General features: G+C 46.2%; 1 protein-coding gene across 1 annotated transcript in view; it reads right to left on the reverse strand.

Moving 5' to 3' along the window:
• LOC6587254 overlaps window positions 1–20,281 on the reverse strand; it is an 89,319-nt gene that overhangs the window by 10,853 nt on the left and 58,185 nt on the right. Inside the window, exons 4-14 of the mRNA XM_026994772.1 lie at window positions 15,270–15,408; window positions 15,121–15,190; window positions 14,866–14,976; window positions 10,786–10,992; window positions 10,533–10,678; window positions 10,140–10,290; window positions 8,681–8,811; window positions 8,426–8,585; window positions 3,196–3,444; window positions 2,603–2,728; window positions 223–2,478 (exon numbers count right to left, since the gene is read on the reverse strand). Coding sequence (XP_026850573.1) covers window positions 223–2,478; window positions 2,603–2,728; window positions 3,196–3,444; window positions 8,426–8,585; window positions 8,681–8,811; window positions 10,140–10,290; window positions 10,533–10,678; window positions 10,786–10,992; window positions 14,866–14,976; window positions 15,121–15,190; window positions 15,270–15,408 — 3,746 coding nt within the window. The remainder of the gene's footprint in view (window positions 1–222; window positions 2,479–2,602; window positions 2,729–3,195; window positions 3,445–8,425; window positions 8,586–8,680; window positions 8,812–10,139; window positions 10,291–10,532; window positions 10,679–10,785; window positions 10,993–14,865; window positions 14,977–15,120; window positions 15,191–15,269; window positions 15,409–20,281) is intronic.

Consider the following 20,281-nt stretch of genomic DNA (forward strand, 5'->3'; position numbering starts at 1 on the left):
TCCTAGGAAACGGACTGTTTAAACAAGTTTTGTTCAAAGAACATGGATTGCGGATTGCGGATTGCTCCTTGAGGCAGGACAGCTGCTGAGGAAATTCGCATAGGAATCGCTTTTGAAGACCACATCCTCTAATAGTTTAAAAACTCACTGTATCAAGGGATGATTGATGCCTGTGACTGAGCCTTGTGTGCACTCAGATTATATGCTTATCCAATCACTCACCTGTCAGATCGATCCGGAACACTGGCACATCCACGTATGTGCTGCTCATGTTCAGGCGCAGCTTCTTGGTCTTGGAGTCGTAGGCCTCCAGGAAGAACTGCTGCTGCAGTCCCCCATCGTAGCCGGGCATGCACTCCAGCTCCATAGTGGAGTAGATGATGTTGTCGTAATTATCAAAATTGATGGTGCCCCCACCGGACTGGCCATCGTGTGCGGCCGCTGCTCCAACTCCATCGCCACCCCCACCGCCTGCACCAACGCCCAGCAGGCTCTGCGTGACTACGCCATTGCTAAAGCTGTACTCCATGCGTGAATAGTCGAAATGCGGCTGCTGCCACTCGGCGGAGGCGGGTGGAGTGCTGGCCCTCGCCGGCATTGTGGTCACGCTTCTCGTTGGGGTTTTTGTTGTTGTTGTTGTTGTGTCGGAGGTGGAGAGGGCCACGCTGGCCACAAAGTCATCATCGCTAACGTTGTACATATCGTCGTCGATATCGATATCAGCATTGTCACCATCATCCTCAGCATCGACATTATCTTCGAGCGACTGCAGGTCCAGTTGCTGCTCCAGTGACAACATATCCTCATGCTCGACCGTCTCATACTCGGCCAAGTCGCTGGGCCCATCGGCCATGTACTCGGCATCCCTTTGCAGCTCGGCAACATCTTCATCCAGGTCTGCATCGTCATCATCCTCCGGCTCCACCTCCACCTCCACCTCTGCCTCAGCTTCAGCCTCGGCTTCTGTGTCTGCCTCATCATCATCATCATCATCGTCATCATCATCATCATTATTCTCATCCTCCTCGGCATTGTCTTCCGTCTTGGCAGGATCATTAGAGGCTGGCTTGTCTTTGACTTCTACCCGGACTCCTGTTGCTGTTGCTGCTGCTGCTGCTGCTTCTGCTGATGCCGTTGTTTCCTTTACATTGTTGCCGCTAATTGCTGCAGCCGCTGGCTTGTTGCTTATTTGCGGTGCATTTGGCGGCATCGACTGTTGCTGCTGCTGCTTGTTCACCCTGCTGCTGACATTGCTACTGCCAATGATGGCCAAAGATTTGCGTGCCCGTCTCATTGTGGGCATGTTGTCCTCGACTCCAACGCTGCTACTGCTACTGCTGCTGCTGCTGCTGCCTGTGCCCTCCCTTTCAGTTCCTATGGCGGCTGTGGCGGCGGCCCTTGTCGCAGCTGATTTTGTTGTAGCTGCCACTAAAGATGACGATGAAGATGAAGATGATGATGATGCTGCTTCTGCTGATGCTGATGTTGCTGCTGCTGCCACCGTTGCTAAGATGTCATTTGCTGCCTGCCGTTTTCCTCGCTTTGGCGTTGCATAATGATGGATTATATTGCTGTTGTGCTCGTTTACGCTTGCCCCCCGCCTTTGCTGCTGCTGCAGGAGCTCCAGCTCTTTCTTCTGTTTCTTCTGTTCGTGCATGTTTTTCTGTCGCTTATTAAAATACTTTGCTGGCAGTTTGCCATTGTCCCCATCCCTTGCAGCTGCAACTACTCCAGTCCGTTCTACATGTGACATTGATAAATTTGATTTTGCCGCCTGACTCTGGCTCGGCGGCATCTTCTGGCTTGTTGTTATTGATGCCCCGAGCCCAAGCTCAAGCCCGAGTCCGAGCCCGAGCTGGGTGCCGCCTGAATTCAGTTGTTTCTGTTGTCTCTTCTGTTGGCCTTGGCTACTGGCTCGTCGCGTGCGCTGCTTTGGCGACTTGGCCGGCAATCCATCAGCCTGTTTATCGTTGGCCAGTGCCTTGGACGACTTTCCAGTGTTCGCTCCTGGCGGCTGCTGTTGTTGCTGCTGCTGTTGCTTCCTCTGGCGCTGGCTCTCGATGGCTGCCAATGTCTGGGACGGTGTAAATGACGTTCGCTTTTTGAGGCGCTGCAATTGCTGTTGACTGAGGACATATCCCGCTGGCTGTGGCTGTGGCTGTGGCTGCGGCAGTGGCAGGGCCTGTGGTCGGGGTGGTGGCCGTGTCTGCTTATTATTAGATTTCATGTGGCCAGCATTTGTTTTGCCCTTCATATTTTTATTGGAAGCATTGTTCCGGTGGCCAGTGGCATTCTTGCCGCTGTTGTTGTTATGGCGCTCACGTACGTACTCCATATGCGGGTAATTCGACTCATGTCTGCCGTATTGTGTTTGCAACATTTGATTGGCATGCATTGTCGTCTGATTCGATGAATTCAGCGAGGCGGAGGTCACCACATACGGACGCAGCGTACAATTCCGTAATGCCCCCGGCTTGGCTGTGAGTTGATCGAATAAAATAAACACAAGTGGGATTATAAACATATTGCATATAATACGATACGAATGACAACACACATTTCTAAGAGCATACTGAATAAGCAATATAAAGCCGAGACTCACCTGCCGGCACCACCTGAAACAGACACGGGTCCGATTGCTTGCCAATAGCATTCCGGCCGTAACAGGCCAGCGTCCCGTAGTCCCGCTCACCCTTGGGTGTATAGATCAGTTCGCTGACCGTTTCCACTGTGCGAAAAGAACCAGGTAGCAAATGGAAAGTTGCAATTCAGTTTTGGGTATCTCAAATAAATGCCCGTTATTCCCGCATCCCCTTTTCTCTTTTCGGCCAAAGTTAAATGAAATAAGTTCTGCTTGCTTAGGCAGCTCAGTCAAGCCAACTGGGCCACAGCAGCAGATAATCCCATTTGCGATTATACTATGTACCAGTATGTGGCATGGTTTTGATAAAACTCTGCCCACACCAACACCGTACCACAGTCATTGTTCGGTCACACCTCTGGGCCAAGGTGGCTCTGCGAAATGTTAATTTCTAATGCCTGCTCAAGTGCAAGCACATGCAAATGCTTCTCCTCGCCTCGCCCTGGCCAGGACTACCCGTAATGCATACTTGTATGCATATGCATGGCCCTGGACTTGGACCCGGACCTGGACCTGGAGGTAGGCCAAAAACTATTCTAATACTAGACACCTACCATAGCTCTCGAAGTGCGTCTCGTTGGCCTCCACAATGGTGCGCCTCACATCGTTGGTGGTGGTCATGGTGGGGTCCTGTATGGTGGCATAATGTCCAGACGGCACCTCGAAATGCTCGCCGCTGCTTGAGAACGTCCATTCGAAGTCGATTTCGGGCGGATCTGAGTTGACGCGGCACGGTATGGGCACGGCCTCCTCCAGCGAGGCACCAATCACACTGATGCTGCTGCTGCTGCAGACGGGCGCATCTGTTGGAGACACAATTGAGAGATCGAATTCAGTCAGGGACGAGACAGGGAAGGAGAAGCGAACGAAATGCAAAATAATGAGCAGCTGCACTGGTACGAATGCCCGCATTTCTATATCGAGTAGTTATATTGGAAACATTGTGCCCGCCAGCCGAGAGGGGGGTGTCGGGTGTGGGGCGGCAGGGCCATGGCAAAGTGACAGCTCAAATTTTCAATTTAAACTAAACATCTGCCGTCCGTGTCCATGAGCAGGTGTAGGGGTTGTCCGAACAACTTTAAGCTTTAAGATGGAAATTCATGCAACAAAATGCCTCACAGATCCCCATCGTTTGCCCCACAATGTGGCATGACAGTGGTGAAAAGTTTTCCTAATAGCCCGAAGGGCATCCACAACTTGACTTATGATTTATTCAAAGTAAACTCATTTTCCGCTTTTGGTTACAAACGATTGAACTTGAAATTTTATGTCATACACGCGGCGTACTCAACATTTACCTGCCTCCTTCTTCTAATCTCCCACCTTTTCTGTGCCGCACACACATGCAAAAAAAGCAACAACTTTTCCGGAAACTTTTAAAACCTGCGCCAAGTGTGCGCCTCTCGTGCCTCGTACCCCTGCGGCAATGGAATGCTGCTATAAACAACCGCCAAGACAACACAACAGAAGACACAACAGAGTGCAACAACAACAAGAGCCACTCTAAGCACCTGGAGGCATTTATTACCAGAGCCGCAACACTTTTTGTTGCTTTTTATTAAAAATTATTCGAAAAGTTAGTGCGTGGCGTGTCACATGCGTAAGCGGGAAATCGTGTAACGTGTTTGTTTACAAATATTTGTACATCCCTGTCCCCCGCACGGAAGCCGCACGAGCACCCACTAGGCCGAAGTCTTTGATCAACAGTCGGGGGCACATTCTTTGAATGTTTGTAGCAAGTTAATTACTTTTGGCCAAAGGAGTTTGAGCTAAACGCCTTTCGAGGAAATTTTGAACAGTTTTAAATTGAATTTAGTTTGATAAAAAATGTCCTAAAACCGTTCCTCTATTAAACATAGCTTACTGATGTTCTGAGTGAGTGAAATTCTTTACGATCCAACTTATCATGGCACTAAACCCCATTAAAAATGAGCAGAAAAAAAATATGTATACCTATAAAATAAATGATTTAGTTTTTTATATGAAATAAATATATATTAATTGCTTTAGTTTTATCCCAAGAGCTTCGTTGTGGTGTGTTTTATGGGTGTTTTCGAACTAATTGAGTTAATCTTTATGAGCTTTTCCAATACGAATGTCATAAGCATAGACTGGGATGGAAGAATTACTCGTACGATTGTTACCACAGGAAGCACTCTGACATTGTTCTATCACGCGATCCCACGAGAAGCGTTTAATGGCATTATCAGACTGAATTTCTCGAATATTTTCAACTCAAGTTCAAGCCATTATTTGTATGAACTTTCGATGCATGCAAATTGCTGGACTCATGGTTCTGCCGCATAAGTACGCAATTTCGGATTATTATAAACATAATAAAGGATAAAGCTGCAGTGGATTGCCTGATTTTATGAGCTCTTAAAGTTGGATCTGCTCTGCAGTGAAGTGCTGGGTGTTGGCTAGAGCACTCTGTGAAATCACCGTGGTTGTCGGAATCGGAAAACGCACCAAGTTTATGTTTGTGCGTTTGTTTGCACTCATAAATTTTTTATAGCAGCGTCAATTTCACAATCGTAGAACGTCAATTTTAACGTTTGCTGATTAATTTCTGCCAAGATATCAGCCAACTGCTGGCTTCCATAAATCAATTTATCTCAATCATGCCCCACATAAAGAGGAGTGGCACCACCAACTTCCCCCATCCACCCAAGCCAACCACCAGAACACAATCCTCACTATCTCCTCCATATCCAATCAACCATCAATCCCTACACCCCACTCCACTCCACTCCACCCTCCACCCTCCACCCTCGACGGGTATGTAAATGTTTACGTGGCGTATGCGCGATGCTCGTGTAAATAGCCCACGTAGTATTTGCACAGCAGTCGGTGTGGTGTATCCTTATGCATTGTACTTGTATTTACTTTCAATTATCGTAATTATCAAAAAGGGTTACGTTACGGGTATTGGATAGTCGGTATTGGATGTATTCGGGTAACGGGTAACGGGTAACGAGTAACGGATAACGATAATGGCACGGCAGTGCAAACGTTTGCTGATGTCTTCGTTTTTCGTTTTTCTCTTTAACTGTTTTTCCCTTTTCCATTCATTCATTTTCGATTTCATATCCCTCCGTGCTGAGCCAGCAGGAAATGTCTGTTTTCGTCGAACTCTGCCCTGCCAGCTGTGGAGCTACTTATTTGAGTTGGAGCTCGAATCTCAATTCGATTTGGTCCCGCATCAATCCAGCGAGGCGCAAAAATCGGGGATAATTACATTCATTTTCGTGTGTGTGTCTGTGTTTTTTTTAGTTTAATAAACTATGTATAATGTTGTATTATGCTTAAATGGCATCAAAATATTCATTTGCCAGAGCAATTAATTAAATAATATTCCTTAACCTGCCTTGTTTGCATATGGAATGCAATGATTTTTTGCATTAAATATGCAAAATAAAAATTCAATTTTCCCACGAACATACACACATTTATGTATACAGATACAGGTGTGTCTCTTCACCTGACCTGCCGCATGTCCTGCACGTCCTGTCCGGTGCTGGGCTGCTCGCTTGCCTGACCTCACCCATAATTATAAATGGTTTAATAATGACTGTGAGTTTCAATAATAAAAGCAGATCATTCATTTTTATTACCCACCCTATGGCCTGGCCTGGCCTTGCCTGTCCTGGACGCCTCTTGCCTGACCCCCAGCTGACACGTTAAGTTCTGGGGCTAAACTTTTGCCCCCAATGGAACCGCTGGATGGATGGACGATGGGTGGCATACTTTATGAATACGTATGCATATTTATGCACAAACAAACACAAACACGAACACACACTCTCTCTCGTATCCACACTTACACTTACACTTACACACACATATTCATATTCGTATTTAAGCATCATTAATTATTTAGAAATACAGTCGGAAGTAAATGCTCTATAACGGTAATTGAGACATTTTCAATATGTGTACACAAAGGCTCCGAGCGGCATTTATCGTTTATAGTTCATTTATTTTTGTGTCGTCCGTTGTCCGTCGTCCGTCGTCCAGCGGTCGCTTTCAGTCCTGTCTGTCTGTTCAACAGTCCATCCACAAACTATAATTACATACACTTTTGGGCTCGAAAGTGTGAAAAAGCCCATATTGAAACCAGAGCCTGAACTCGACAATAGACAGTAAACGATACAATTAAATTATGTATCAATTGAGTTACCACTTATTTGATTAGGCAATATGGGCGTGTTATTAATATATGTTATTAAGATTGTTATGTCCAGATTCTCATAAAGTGTCTCTTTTTAGTCCATGAGAACTAGGACAGGTGCTTGCGGACACCCTCCGGATTTAAATTTAGCATGGAATGGCTGTAACATTATTCAAAGGTTTTATAAACCAACAAATGTTGAGTGCCATTTCCATTCTCTTTGCGGAAAAAAACAAAGAAATATTCTCATTTATTTAACATACGCGTTGAATGGATCAAGTTCGTAGAAACTTCATAATATCACATTTCACTGCATTCAATATACATACACACATATGTATGTACGCGTATGTACCTAGCACAATTTTTACACCCATTTTGCCATGAATATGAGAATTACCATTTCAAAGTGCATTTTGATGGAATAACCAAATTACAAAAGTGCTACCAAATAAATGGACGTCGTCGCATTACATGAAAACAATACTAGTGGGTGCTGGCTGTCTAAGGCTCAGGCCAGCAAATAGCCGAAACACCCTCAAGTGCATTGATATATTATTATATTATATTCGAAACTGCACGGCACTATGGAAGCCAAACCTTTTATTTAATATTGGTTATATGGGATGAGGAAGTGGGTATGGGATATGGGATAATAGACTTTGCTTTTACGATTGAAAAATTGTAAATTTCTATCTAAAGTTGAAGCCCTTGCTGGCTGCCCTTATCTAAAATGTTACTCCTGCATAGAAAAGTCAAATATGTATTATATATGTACATTTTAAACGCATTTAAACATATTCGAAACTTGGTAGATCACTTTTCATATATATTCATAAACAGAGGACAGAAGATAACACTAATCGGATAGAACTCCTTTGTAGAAAATGAAACGTGGACATGATTCTGGTCAAGTGAGTGCAGGCCCTCTCATAAAGGGTATCCCAGAACTGTGGCCGGCTGTCGGCCCCAATGGAGAATTAGAATTAAAATATTTACGTGCATTGATGTATTGTTTAACCGATGTAAAAATTTGTGAAGCTTGGTCATTTGTTTGATAAAATATCAACTCAAAAAGCAGCAGCCACATACGAGTATATTGTGTACGGGAATATGTACACGCATGACAGCAAAATCAGACCATGCAGCCCCTCTGCAGTGTGCATATTACGGATTTTTGCACAAAATATTCTCTGTCATTTTGGCATACTTTAGTTTTTGGTCATTGTTGCTGTCCATCCTTTGTGTGTGAGTGGTAACAGGCCAGGGGACGGCCGGTGGCGGCGCGATTTTGTCAAGTGCACTGCCGCTGCTGTTATTATTGTGGCAAGCATTTCTCTCTAGTGGGCGTGGGCGTGGGCGTGGGTGAGCCCCAGTCCATTGTCGAGCGTGCGAGCGAGCGGAGAATGGATGTGTAAATGTGGCTATGTGCATGTCTATTTGTGCATAAATTTATGCATATATATTTTTAATGCTCCGCTCGACTGACATCAACTGTCAGCATAATTTTTGGACAATTTTTTGGTTTTCCATTACAATAGTGTTTGTTGGAAATTTTCAGTAAAATTATTGAATATTATTTAAAAATGTTACTAGGGGATATGGGTACTCACAGCGTATCCTCAAACTGACTGGAGCCGACTGCGTCTCACCGCGATCGTTGGCCGCCGAGCAGGCGTAAAAGCCCGAGTGGACGCGTCCCACTCGCTGCAGCACCAAGGAGCGTGTGGATATGATGATGCCCCACGAGACATTCTGGGTGACCGGTTGGCCCTGTAACGAGATTAAGAGGGAGCGCTGATTAATTGCACCTGGCTCTGGCGGTGGCGGTGGCGGGGGCGGGGGCGGGGTCAGGGGCAAGAACCTACGTCATGCGACCACATGATGCGATGCTCCTTGGGATTGGACTTGATGTGGCACTCGAAATAGACGTCGTCGCCTTCCTTGATGTCGTCCGGACGCAGCGTTGAGCCCAGCGACAAGGTGACCTGCGGCGGATCTGCAATGCAGTGAAATGGGAACTTGTTAATAGTTAAGCTCACTTCTTAATTGCTTTTGCTAATATGGAAATTTAGGTTTTATCCTGTGCACTTTATATTCAAATTGCCGCGCTGCCTGTGCAGCCGTGCGACGAGCGACGAGCGCCCGCTGCTCTGATATAAAATATAAAATCGAAAAATATTATTGCATAATAAAAAGCTGAAATGTATGTACCGCCCACCGTTCGTTCCTTGTCGTTCGCCGCACCGAAATCCATAAAAGTTAACAACGGAACGACGGAACCGCGTTATAAACCCCAGTCCCAGCCACAGCACAGCCCCGTCCTGATTCTGATCCGACTACAAACAGGCTACAGGATAACCAATGAGTATGACAAAAATTTTTAAATTAAAATCGTTCCGTTGCTGCGAGCGTCGCCCCAATATCAATGATGGATCATATAAAATATTTAGTACTGTCTCATTCTCTGTTCTTTTTTATTTTTACAACATCATGATTGCGTGCCGAAGGTGGCAGCTACCAAATTGTAACTGTTTTGCAGAAGGGAAATGTCTGCGGAAGGGTTATGAAAAGGGTCTGAAGGAGTAGAAGGTAGTAGGAAACTGTAAAACAGTTGATTTTACGTAGTTGATAGAAATCGAAGTTCTCTTTCCGCTGAAAGACAGGCTTAAGATACAAACTTGTCTCCTTTAAGGTAAAGTTTATTTTTCTTCAAAGTTGGAGCCTCTATGCTCTATGCTATTCATTATTTATGGCTTTATTTAGCATACATTGCTGGGGGATCCATGTGTGACTTTAAAATTCAATAAATTTATGATTATCTAAAAAACACAAGGACGAAAAAACAAAGCGAAACTTCAGAATAAACTAGCCAAAGGGTCTGCTCTTTTTCCTGCCCGTTTTGACCCCATACATAGTTAAAGGGAACAGCAGGAAAAATTGCTTCAGTTGCGATTGCTGGTGATTTTAAATTGATAATCAAATAAAGTAAAATTTATGACATTTCGACGGCGTTGGAGGGGTCGCAAATATACGAAGCGAAGCAAAGCAGGCAACAAATTTTCCGGCAGCTTTTTTATGGCCACGCTAAAAGTCAACGAAATAAATATTGACATACGAGAATGAACGAACGGCAGCAGCCATACAGGACCATAGCTATAGCCTGGAGAAAAAAGAAATATTCGAGTATGTAAATAATGCCCTATAATTTAGACTTATTTGCACAAGCGACTTTGATTTGTGCGCTCGCTGCATTTATGAAAATTCTAATCGATTTTATAGAGTATATGGCTGATGGTTTATGGTTTATGCATTCGGTCTACTTACAAATGACATTCATCATGAGCGAGTCCTCGATGGCTGAGTTCTGCAGGCGTGGATTGGAGCCCTCGCACTTGAGCATCGTGCCGTCGTCCTCAGGTTGTGGATGAAATGTCAATGTGGATATAACTCGTCCATTGCCCTGGCTCGTTGACAGCTGCGAAGGAAGGAGAGCACCCAGAAAAAGATAAAGTGAAATCGATTAGAAAAGTGCCCGCTGGCTGTACACCGCAGGTCCCCCACACTCCTCTGACCATGACGGAGGAAATTCATAAATAAGGCAACATGGCCCGACACCTGGGCGTCAGGGAGGTGAATGTGGAGGTGGAGGTGGCTGGGCATTGAGATTAAGTTCGATTTTGGCCTCAGCCTCAGCTTGTGCAGAGAGAGAGAGCTTACCATGCCACGTTTGAAGGGCCGATTATTCTGTGTCCATCTGATTTCCGTGTCCGGCACCGAGCCCGCCACAATGCAGGTGAGATTGTATTGCGTGCTCGAGGAGAAGACCTTTAACTTATTGGTTAAATTGACTGATGTGGGTTTGACTGCGGAATATATAGTATGATATGCGCGCGGGTGTGCGTGTGGGTGGGGGGGTTTAAAGAGATTAGCTTCTGCTGCTGGGAATATTGACTTGCCACAAGCTACTCACGTAACATTTCGATGCGTATGCTGCGCTCCACGGGTGCCACCAGCTTCGTGTTGGATGCCTGACAGCGATACGTGTTGTTCAGGGCGGAGCGCGAGATTTGGTGTACCTCCAGTCGATTGACAGTCACATGCCGGCCCATCGAGACCCCGCTGCCAGCCTCCAAAGTCCGTGTGCCGTTCAGCCATGTGACAGTAGGTTCTGGGCGACCTGTTGCCCGTCATCGGATAGAATGGATAGAAGAGTCGCATTAACATCGAGGCACTAGCCTTTTCATTTCCAATTCAAATTTAAATTAATGTTTAATGTATAAATTAATTTTAAATTTCTGAGCACTGTTCTTTCGGCAACAAAACTTTTCCACTCATGCATTATTAACCCGCCCGCCTAGCGAGAGTTTTCCAAGGGGCTTATGGGGGCATGGATGGAACTCTAACGGAAGCGGCGTGACCACAGCGCCGCGTTCGAAAATTTATGACCGAAAAAAAGAAAGAAACTTTCAACATTTTAATGATAATGCGCATTTAGCAGTGTGTACCCAAGGCTTTTAAAAAAGGCTTAGCCAGCTTAACTAGCAAAGTTCGGGGGCGTCGGCCGGGACGGGACGCGACGGGACGAATGGATGGATGGATGGTCATGGTCCTGTAGGTGGTGGCCATGGGTAGGGAGTGGAGGGTGAGGGTTGCCAGCCGAACGCATAAGCGTGAATATTGAATTAGTGGGAGGGAAAAGAGGGTAAAGTTTGTTTGGGGACATGCTGATGACCCCTAAATGGAAAACAATTCGGACAGAAAAGAGAGGATGGAAAAGTGTATACAAAGATGTGCATATATTTATTGCTATGTTCTCTATCTTTAATATATCAAAAAGAGTTACATGGCCAACTGGAAAGAGCGATATTACTCATGATTAGGTAAAGCCTATCCATTAGGCTCTGAATGACTGAAGAATCATCTAAATTATATGTGATAATGAATTTTTTTTTAAATACTTAGGGTATATATACACACACGAGTATGTATAAAGTTGTGTGGGCTTTTGGACCCGCCAGTGATGGAATATCGATTTCCGTTGCAGCAGCCCTCTTGATGCTCTCGCTGCAATTGTTCAACGGTGCGCCCTCTCGGCATTTTCAATTGAAATTCTGCAATCATTTGTTCGCTTTGCTGGCACCGCTCAGTGCTCAATGCTCACTCCGAGTGACTGAGCGAGCGAGTGGCTGGCTGGCTGTCTGGCTGGCTGGAGGGAAGGCATTTCACTCGCTCACATATCAAATGTACGAAAATATTTTTAATCCGTTTAAGTGCCCAAAGCGGTTGGTTGGCTCGAGGGCTGCTGCTGCTGCTGCTGCCTTCGTGGCCATTAAGTGAGCCAAGTGAATGTGGCGGAAATGAGCAACAATAGCAACAAGCAGCTGAGGCAGCAACGAGTGGCACTGGGACTAGGATTGGGATTGGGATTGGCTATGGTCTATGAAGTTGGGGGAGGGCCAAAGTAGCTGATAGCTGAGTGTGGACTTGGGAATTTACTGCCATGGCTAAGCTGGGGCTCCCTTCTTCTCCTGCTCCTTCTCCATCCGGCCAGCCAAGCTCAAATGCTTGCTGATTGCAAAGGATACTCGGCGACGGCGACGGCGACAATAAGCCAACAAGGACGCACGCACACACACACACGACGGCAAACCGAAATGTCGAGCAGGATGGGAATGCAGGGATAATAGACAAATAACAGTTTCCCTGCGGCATTTAGCTGCCTTTCCCCTGTCTTGGCCTTTTCCTTTCATTCGATGGCCCCACCCCCATCCCTCTCCGGCATCCTTTGTGTAATGAAGACAGCGCGCGTTGCCATTTGCTAAGCCATACTTACGCTTGTTGACAATTGCTTGCCCCAATGGCCGGACAATGCCACTGTGCTCGGGAGCATAATATGCAAAGGACAGTCGGCAGGACACTGGACTGGACACAATGGATAAACCGGGCGGGTCTTTTATGGCGGAATGCTTAGATTAGCTTTTTATTGCCGGTATTAATTGCTATTAGTCGAAGTTAATAAAGTTGATAAAGCAATTTGGCATTTGGCGTTTATTGGGGCCCTGGCTATGATTAGTGGGGGGCGCCCATAAAAATACGCGTCAGGATTTGCATTAACTTTAATCAGAAATCGACCCCAGCCGCACACCCTCTGCCGCCGTCAGAGGACTCTGAGGCCTCTGCCACTCGGTCGACTCGACACCATGTGGCGCTGAAATTGTGATATTAGTTAATTTGGCGCTGAGCCCAGCAGCGGTGTTGCCGTCTGCACGAGCACAAAATGAAATATGAGCCTGCATTGCGGTCTTCCAAGGAGCTAAGGTAGCCGAATGGTTGTGCCAGTACCACAGGAGAGAGAATGGTGCATACAAATCCGTGGCGGAGCTACAGCTACGGCGGGTACCACCTGCCATGATGCGTGTCGCTCAGCAGGTGTCAAAAGCGAATGTTGTCGACATCATCCCCCATGCACCGTGCTCCATGCCCCCCTGTTGGGAGCTCGAACCAGCTCGAACAACTGCCATCTGGCTCATTCACATGCGGTTAGTCAAAGCAGCGACGTGACGCACTGCCAAACCAAACCAATGCGAGCGAATCACCAAGCAAATGCCAAGGCAGCGGCAGCAGAAGGCAGCCAAAGTCGAATCCTTTGCTGGAGAAATGGTGCACGTAAACAGAAACAGTAGTTGCACCATCACCAGCATCAGCATCAGCACCAGCACACAGGTGCCAGTTAGCCTTCGCCAGCTGTCATTCGAGAGATGAGGAGAACAATCAGACCAGGAGAAGCAGCTCCAATTTGCCAAGTGCAAGTATCACAAAGGATCGATGGATTGTTGGATAGGCCAGGCAAATATTCGACTCTTACAAGGAGACTGTTTAAGCTTTAAAGCATTTCCAAAGGGCCTCTTTAAGTGTTCTCCAAATAAACTTTTAAGGAGGAAACAGTTCAATGAACTGTACCTAGGGTCTGTCGGAAATAATCAGCTAAGTCCACTATGAAAAGGACTTATAAACTTTCCAGAGCATACCATCCAGCTGCAATCTCCGTTTTAAAGCTTTGTGCTGAACCCATTTAGTTTGGCCAAAAGAAGAAAAATTGCCATGAAATCGAGTTGCTAGTTGACATGGAAAATGTCTGGGGTGCATGCCAAAATATTGTTGTCACAAAGTTAATGATTTATAATGGTCGTGTCGGGGCATGGGATTCGTCGCAGTTCGGTTCGGTCGGTTCGGTTCAGTCAGGCGAGGAGACCCCCTTAGGCTATCCCAGTCATCCAGCCAAGCGAGTAACTTGTACAAAATTTTTCACACTTGCCAGCCAGGAAAAGGGAAAATCGGAAAAGAAAGTAAAAAGTTTAGACGATGCGGTCGCTTTTGATGGAGATGGTTCTGCTGCTGCCCTCACCTTGGTGACCTCTTTAAAGATTTACGATGCCGCATATGCCTACAGGTCATAGCTGGCCAATGGATGCCGTGCACAACAAAAAAGCCCAGACACACTAAAAATTGTTGCATTTTCTTCAAGCAAAGTGGCAATGACAGCAGCCAGAGCCACAGCCACAGCCACAGCCCCAACACCATGCCGCAGCAACAGCATCAGTGCCAGTGCCAGTGCCAGTGCCAGTGGCATACGACGTAGACGGAGGAGTCGTTCTGTCTGTGCGCCGGCAATGTCACCGCAGACTTTGACATACATTTATTTTTATTATTTACGATGACTTAGGCTGCATGTGCCAACCCCACCCCCACCGCCACCACCGGGTGTGGGGGGCCACAGTCAGGGACAGACAGGGGCCGCAGCCGGGCCTATCTAGAGCTTTTCATCTTTAATTCTTTAAATAGACTGGCAGGGTCGAGTGGAATGGATGGAACTGAGACTGAAACAGTTGCGTTTTTGTGCTGGCCCTGCTTGATAGCCTTTTGTCTGAGTGCCACATTTATGTGGTTGCCACTACGTGTGTGTTGGTCTTTCTGTGCGTGTGTGTGTGTGTGTGAGAGAGAGAGAGAGAGAGAGAGAGTGCGCTGGTGTCGTTTATCATGATTTACTTACCGCCACGCACTTCACATGTCAACACAATATTATCGCCCTCGAGCAACGGACCCACAGCGCCGGCAACATCGCGACCCGAGGCATCGTACACGAGTATTTGATGCGGAGGAACTGCAGGGGAGAAAATAACAGAGCAGAGCAGAAGAACAGACACATCCGTTTCGTTACAGGAGAGATTGGCACAAGGAGACAGAGCTGGCTTTAATGACAGTGCACTGTCTTATATGGGGAGAGATGTTTTTCTCTCTTACTCACCAATAACCGTTAAGTTAATTCTATGATTGCGCGTGGGTGAGTTCTGAAAGTCGACGCGACAGCGGTAAACCTGTTGACAGAGCCGAAAAACCCAATAAAAAATACACAATAAATGTAACACACTTCGGGGCGCCTTCCGCCCTACTTACGCCCTCGTCATCCAGCTGTATATTGTCCACAGATAACTTGGCCGGCTGCTGTCCGGTAACGAAATACGCACGTGGCCCAAATGAGTTGGTGTCCGACCAGTAGAGGGCCTTCTCAAACGGCCGCCCACGCACATCAAAGCTGCAAAAGGGACAAGAGAAAGAGAAACGTTTCCATCACATAAATGTTAAAAGTTGCCTAAGTAGTTCTCGTTTTTGGTATCTCCATCTCTGGGTGGGGCGCGGTGGGGGGACCGGAAAATGCAAAGAGAGACGTAAGTGAGGGAAAATAAGGCCAAAAATATTGACGATAAGTTGTGTCACCAACGGGATCCCAAATCATTTCTGATGTCGCCGCGTAGCTACGCGTAGGTCGTAAATTTTAATGCGTTGCGGTGTGGCAGTGTGGCAGTGGCAGGGAGACCAGACCTTATGTTTTGAGCATAAGAAATGGCTTTTCCTCGTTCAAGAAGCATTTTTCAGTTCAATGTTTTCATGCGGTGTACCGAAGGCCACCCTACCCCATCGAATATTATTCTTTTGGCTAGCCAAGTAATATTTAAAGCTGGCGGAATTCATTGTACAAGGAATACATTTTCATGCACATGGAAATAATCTTTTTTTTATTTCTGTGTAAAACGATTAAACTGCAGGGTATCTAAAGATGCACCCGAAGCCATTTTGCTCTTATTAAATATGCTACAGGCTTACTTCTACAGGCAATATTTGGGAATATCGGTCAAGAAAATGACTCACTTGAATGCAGACGCTAAAGGTAAGTCTAAGTACATTTCAAATTATCCCTTAAAGCACTTAATGCAATTTTTAGAAATGGGAAAGTTAGTTAGAACACCTGTCTAAGACGTTTGCCATACGTTTTTTAAGGTCTCAGGGGCGGGAGTCTAAAACATCCGATTTGATTGCTTAATACTTACAGAGGCTGACAGGCTTGCCTGTCTTACGGGTATTCTTAGACACTTATAAACTGTAGGTTAAAGGCCCAACAAGGCTACTAAACAAGCCCGGAAACTTATGAAGCCTCCAGCTACATTTATTTCTTAGCCAAACCATAAATATGCGATAGAAAATGGCTGGGGGGCTGGAAAAAATCCGCTCAAAAGTAGCAAATGTCTTGGGCCTGAAATTTCACGCGTCTACAAAATGACCCTTTTCCTGTCCTGCCCGCTGACCCTAGCGCTGGCCCGTGCCGGAGTAAAGAGTCAAGGGGCAGCAGAGGTGGCAGAGCCAACCCCGAGCATAAATTTGCACGCAACTAATTTCTTCCGTTTCGCATTATTTTCGCAGCCCGGCCACGGCATGGCAACGTTTGCAATTTTGCGCATTAAAAAGCCTGACGTGCTATCTTTGGCGCTTTTATTGTATTTGTTAATGTCCGTCTGAGGACTGCTACCCCCCCGGCGACACGCCGTAAATGACTTGGCGGTGGCCAAAGGGGGCCAGCCCCCCTTCTATGCCACACCACAACGTCTTTGCACAGTCATCGCAAGCAAGTTGTGTCCTTTTGTTGTTTCCGCTGTCGTCGTGCAGTCTGTGTGCTATCTGTGGGTCGGTCTGTTCTGCTCTGTTCTGGTGTGTCCTGTTTTGGGGGGGACCAGCCCAACCCCAGCCGGCTTCGGCCTCTCTCTTGCGGTTAGTCGAGCGGTTTGTCATTGTGCCGGCTGGCACTGCCTGCCTGCCTGGGCTGCCAGGGCTGCCTGGAGGCCGTATTGTTTGCGCCTTTAAGTGGTTTTTTATCATTTTGCCGCTGACACAATTTATATCCGGTGCTCATATTTCTTCTGCTTATCACTGGGCTCCCTTCCCGCTTGCCCCCCGCTCAACCAAACGGGCCCTGTCATGTGTTTTGGGCCCCAATCCCTCCAATTGTGTTCAAAGTGCAGTAAACCATGCGGCGAATAAATTACGCGTTCTAAGCCTTGCTTAAGCCATGCCCGGCGCCAAGGCACGTCCTCTAATTAGCCTAATTAAATATATGCTCGAAAATGAATACACAGCAATGGAACAGAGTACTTGCCACCACCTCAACGCGACTCCTACTCAAAAGGACTTCTTGAAATTTAAAAACAAAATTCCTTTTGAGAGCTGCGCTACTGTCCCTTTCGTTCGCTTTTAATTTTGCGCATTTGCAAACAATGGCGGAACGCCGTGCAGTCAACAATGGCGCCGAGCAGCGAGCAGCAGCAACAGCAGCAGCGAGCAGCGAGCAGCGATAAGGAAAGGTGGCCGGGAGTTGTCTTGGCGGGGCTGATTGGTGGGCTGTTTCGTCCTGCTTCTGGTCTTAGCCTAGCTTGCCCTCTGTTGACGTTGTGTTCTCCCGTTGTTGGCCTTAGGAAACAATAATGCCAAGTTTGCACAAAGAAGGGAAAAAGAGACACGGCAGCAGCACAGGGAGAAACCCCGAGAACAAAACAAAAAAATAAACGCCAAATGCTCGAGCAGTAAAAATTGTAAAGCAGAAAAAGAAACAGCAAGCGAGAGCAGGCAAGGACCAAAATAAAATGGGCCAAGCCAGGAAAAGGAGACAACATTGTGGCAGTTGCAGAAATGTTAACTGTCGTCCTGCTGGACGAGACAAGAGGATAAGAAAAGGATCCGCTCGCAGCAGTCCAGGGGACAAGTGGACGAAACCACGCGACGTCCGTTTGAGGAGTTTGCTTTGGGTCTTATTCATTCTCTCGTTCTTGTCTTTTGTCTATGGCGCGCTCTTACGCCTTCTCTTCCTCTCTCCTGTCCACACTCACACTCACGCTCGCTTTTTTCTTGCTTTTTTCCAACAATTAGTCGAGTTTTATTTATTTTGCGTTAATTGGTAGCACTTTATCTTCTGGCTGAATGAATGAGCTGTGCTCTTTAAACAAATCCCGGAGCGGACCTTGAACTGGTCATTGAATGGGTTTGGCAATTACGTTTTGGTTTTTTCCAGTGGCTTTGGCCAGAAACTTTCCTCCTAAATCCCCTACACCTCTCCCACAAGTCCCCCTTCCTCATTTGTTTTCCTGGGGAGGGAGCCCGACCGACCTCCGACCTCCGACCTGCGGCACCGCCCCGAAATCCAATATCAAAGCAAGCTTCTCATATTGCCATTTAATGTTTTTCTTTTTTGTTCGTTCTTCAGTTTGTAACGCTTACAAAATCCTATTCAAAAAGATTGCAAAAGGGCTAAGCGGGACAGGGACAGGGATGGAACAGAGACAGGGGCAGGGACAAGGACAGAGCTCGCCAGAAAAAGGACGAAAAACTTTTGCACTCACAATATCCATTGAATAATTTTATGACAATATGTGTCAGAGCGTGTCGGTGTGCCGCTATGCCCGCCCGTACGATATGTGTACGTGTGCGTGCGTGTGAGCAGCTCTGTCGGTATTTTCTGACAGTTTAAACAGATGCTGCTGTCGTGGGAATATTGTGGGGGGGACATGGGTCTTGCAAATATCTTATATCCCTTACTCGACCGTCCAGAGGACTGGTTAAAAAAGGCGTGTAAGGAAGAACAGGAAATGCAAGTCTCTGCAAGAAGTAAGGGCTTACAATGAGTTACATCCAAATTCTTTCTTCTTGATTCTCTGCAAATATGTCACATATTTTCCAAAAGGGGAGACAGGTAGGAATTGCACAAAAGTAAGTACAGGTAATTCTTCAATTCCATAAAATAAATACAAAAATGTCGACGATTTTTCTATAAAATGTGCCATCTAACGGGCGTCTCAAGAAAGCATATAAGTAGATCTACGAGTATTTTGTGTGAATGGCCAAATTGCCAGTCACGCGTAAACGTGAAAAGATAAACTTCAGGTCAACCATTTTTGCTTTTGCGAATAAAAATGTTATTCGAATATTCGAGGATTATATGTATTCGATGCAACTGTAATACAACCTTTTATTCCGCTACTACAGGGTATAACCAGCGTTTGGCTTCCCATAAGGGAAGCGCATGACAACGGGCAATAAACTATGGGGGCATGCGGGTCGCCTGTGCCACACACTCTTCACATGGGGAGTGGTGGGGGGCCTATGAACGTCCAAAATTAGACAGGTGAGAATAGGCTCTCGCATATTCGTATATTGTCTGGTGGCCCGTATAAAATTATGCATAAAGAACCCTACCACAAGGCAGAAGAGAAGCGGCAGCAGCAATTTCATCGCCAAAGCGCCAAAAAGTATGTTTCGTAACTCGACAAAAGTGGCAACAAATTTAAAATTGGTTTCCACACTCCCAAAACACACACACACACACCCACACACGTGCAAACAAAAGAAACACAGCACCGAGAGAAATATGAAACAACAATAACACCGAAAAAGGGGCTGTTTACACGCCCCCATATACGCGGGCACTAAGGGAAACAGACAAAAGTATGCAAATGGTTTTACTGCCCTATTGTTTTTCCTGTTTTTCTTCTTTTTTTTTGGTTTTCCTTATTTTTTTTGTTTTCTGTTTTGTTTTTTCCTGATGCCCAGTTCTTCCTTTGTGTGTGTGTGTGTGTGTGTGTGTGTATTGGTGCTATTATGGAGCCATGCTGTGTAATATCTGTAAATTTCTTTTGTTATTGCCAACAACAGTTTTTCTCCCCCCACCAGCACTCCAGCATCACCCCTCTCCTCTCCTTACCACTCCCAATTTCCCATCCCCACAGAGCCGTGTTGACATTTGTTGGCATCATTCCACACATTGTTGCCGCTGGTGTTGGTTTTTGTTTGGTTTTCGCCTCATCTTCTCCTTAACTTTTACTATATAATTTGTAGCATATGAATATATGAAAGCTTCCAAATAAAAGGAGACAAAAAATTGCGAGCTGATGAAAACAAAGACCGTAAACATCGCCATCGCCGTCGTCGTCGAGCTTGGTGGCCAAGTTCAAATTTATGCAGTGTCGCCCAATAAATTCCGCAATAAATTCAAAATAAAACTTTCATCTTGGGTTTGCCTATTCCGTAGCTGGTTTTTGTCAGACGTGCCCCCAGGTTGGGTTTCTTTTCGGAACGAACCCTATCTC

Source organism: Drosophila persimilis, unplaced genomic scaffold (genome assembly GCF_003286085.1).
Source record: "Drosophila persimilis strain 14011-0111.01,24,50 unplaced genomic scaffold, DperRS2 tig00000000-arrow-pilon, whole genome shotgun sequence".
NCBI lineage: Eukaryota > Metazoa > Arthropoda > Insecta > Diptera > Drosophilidae > Drosophila > Drosophila persimilis.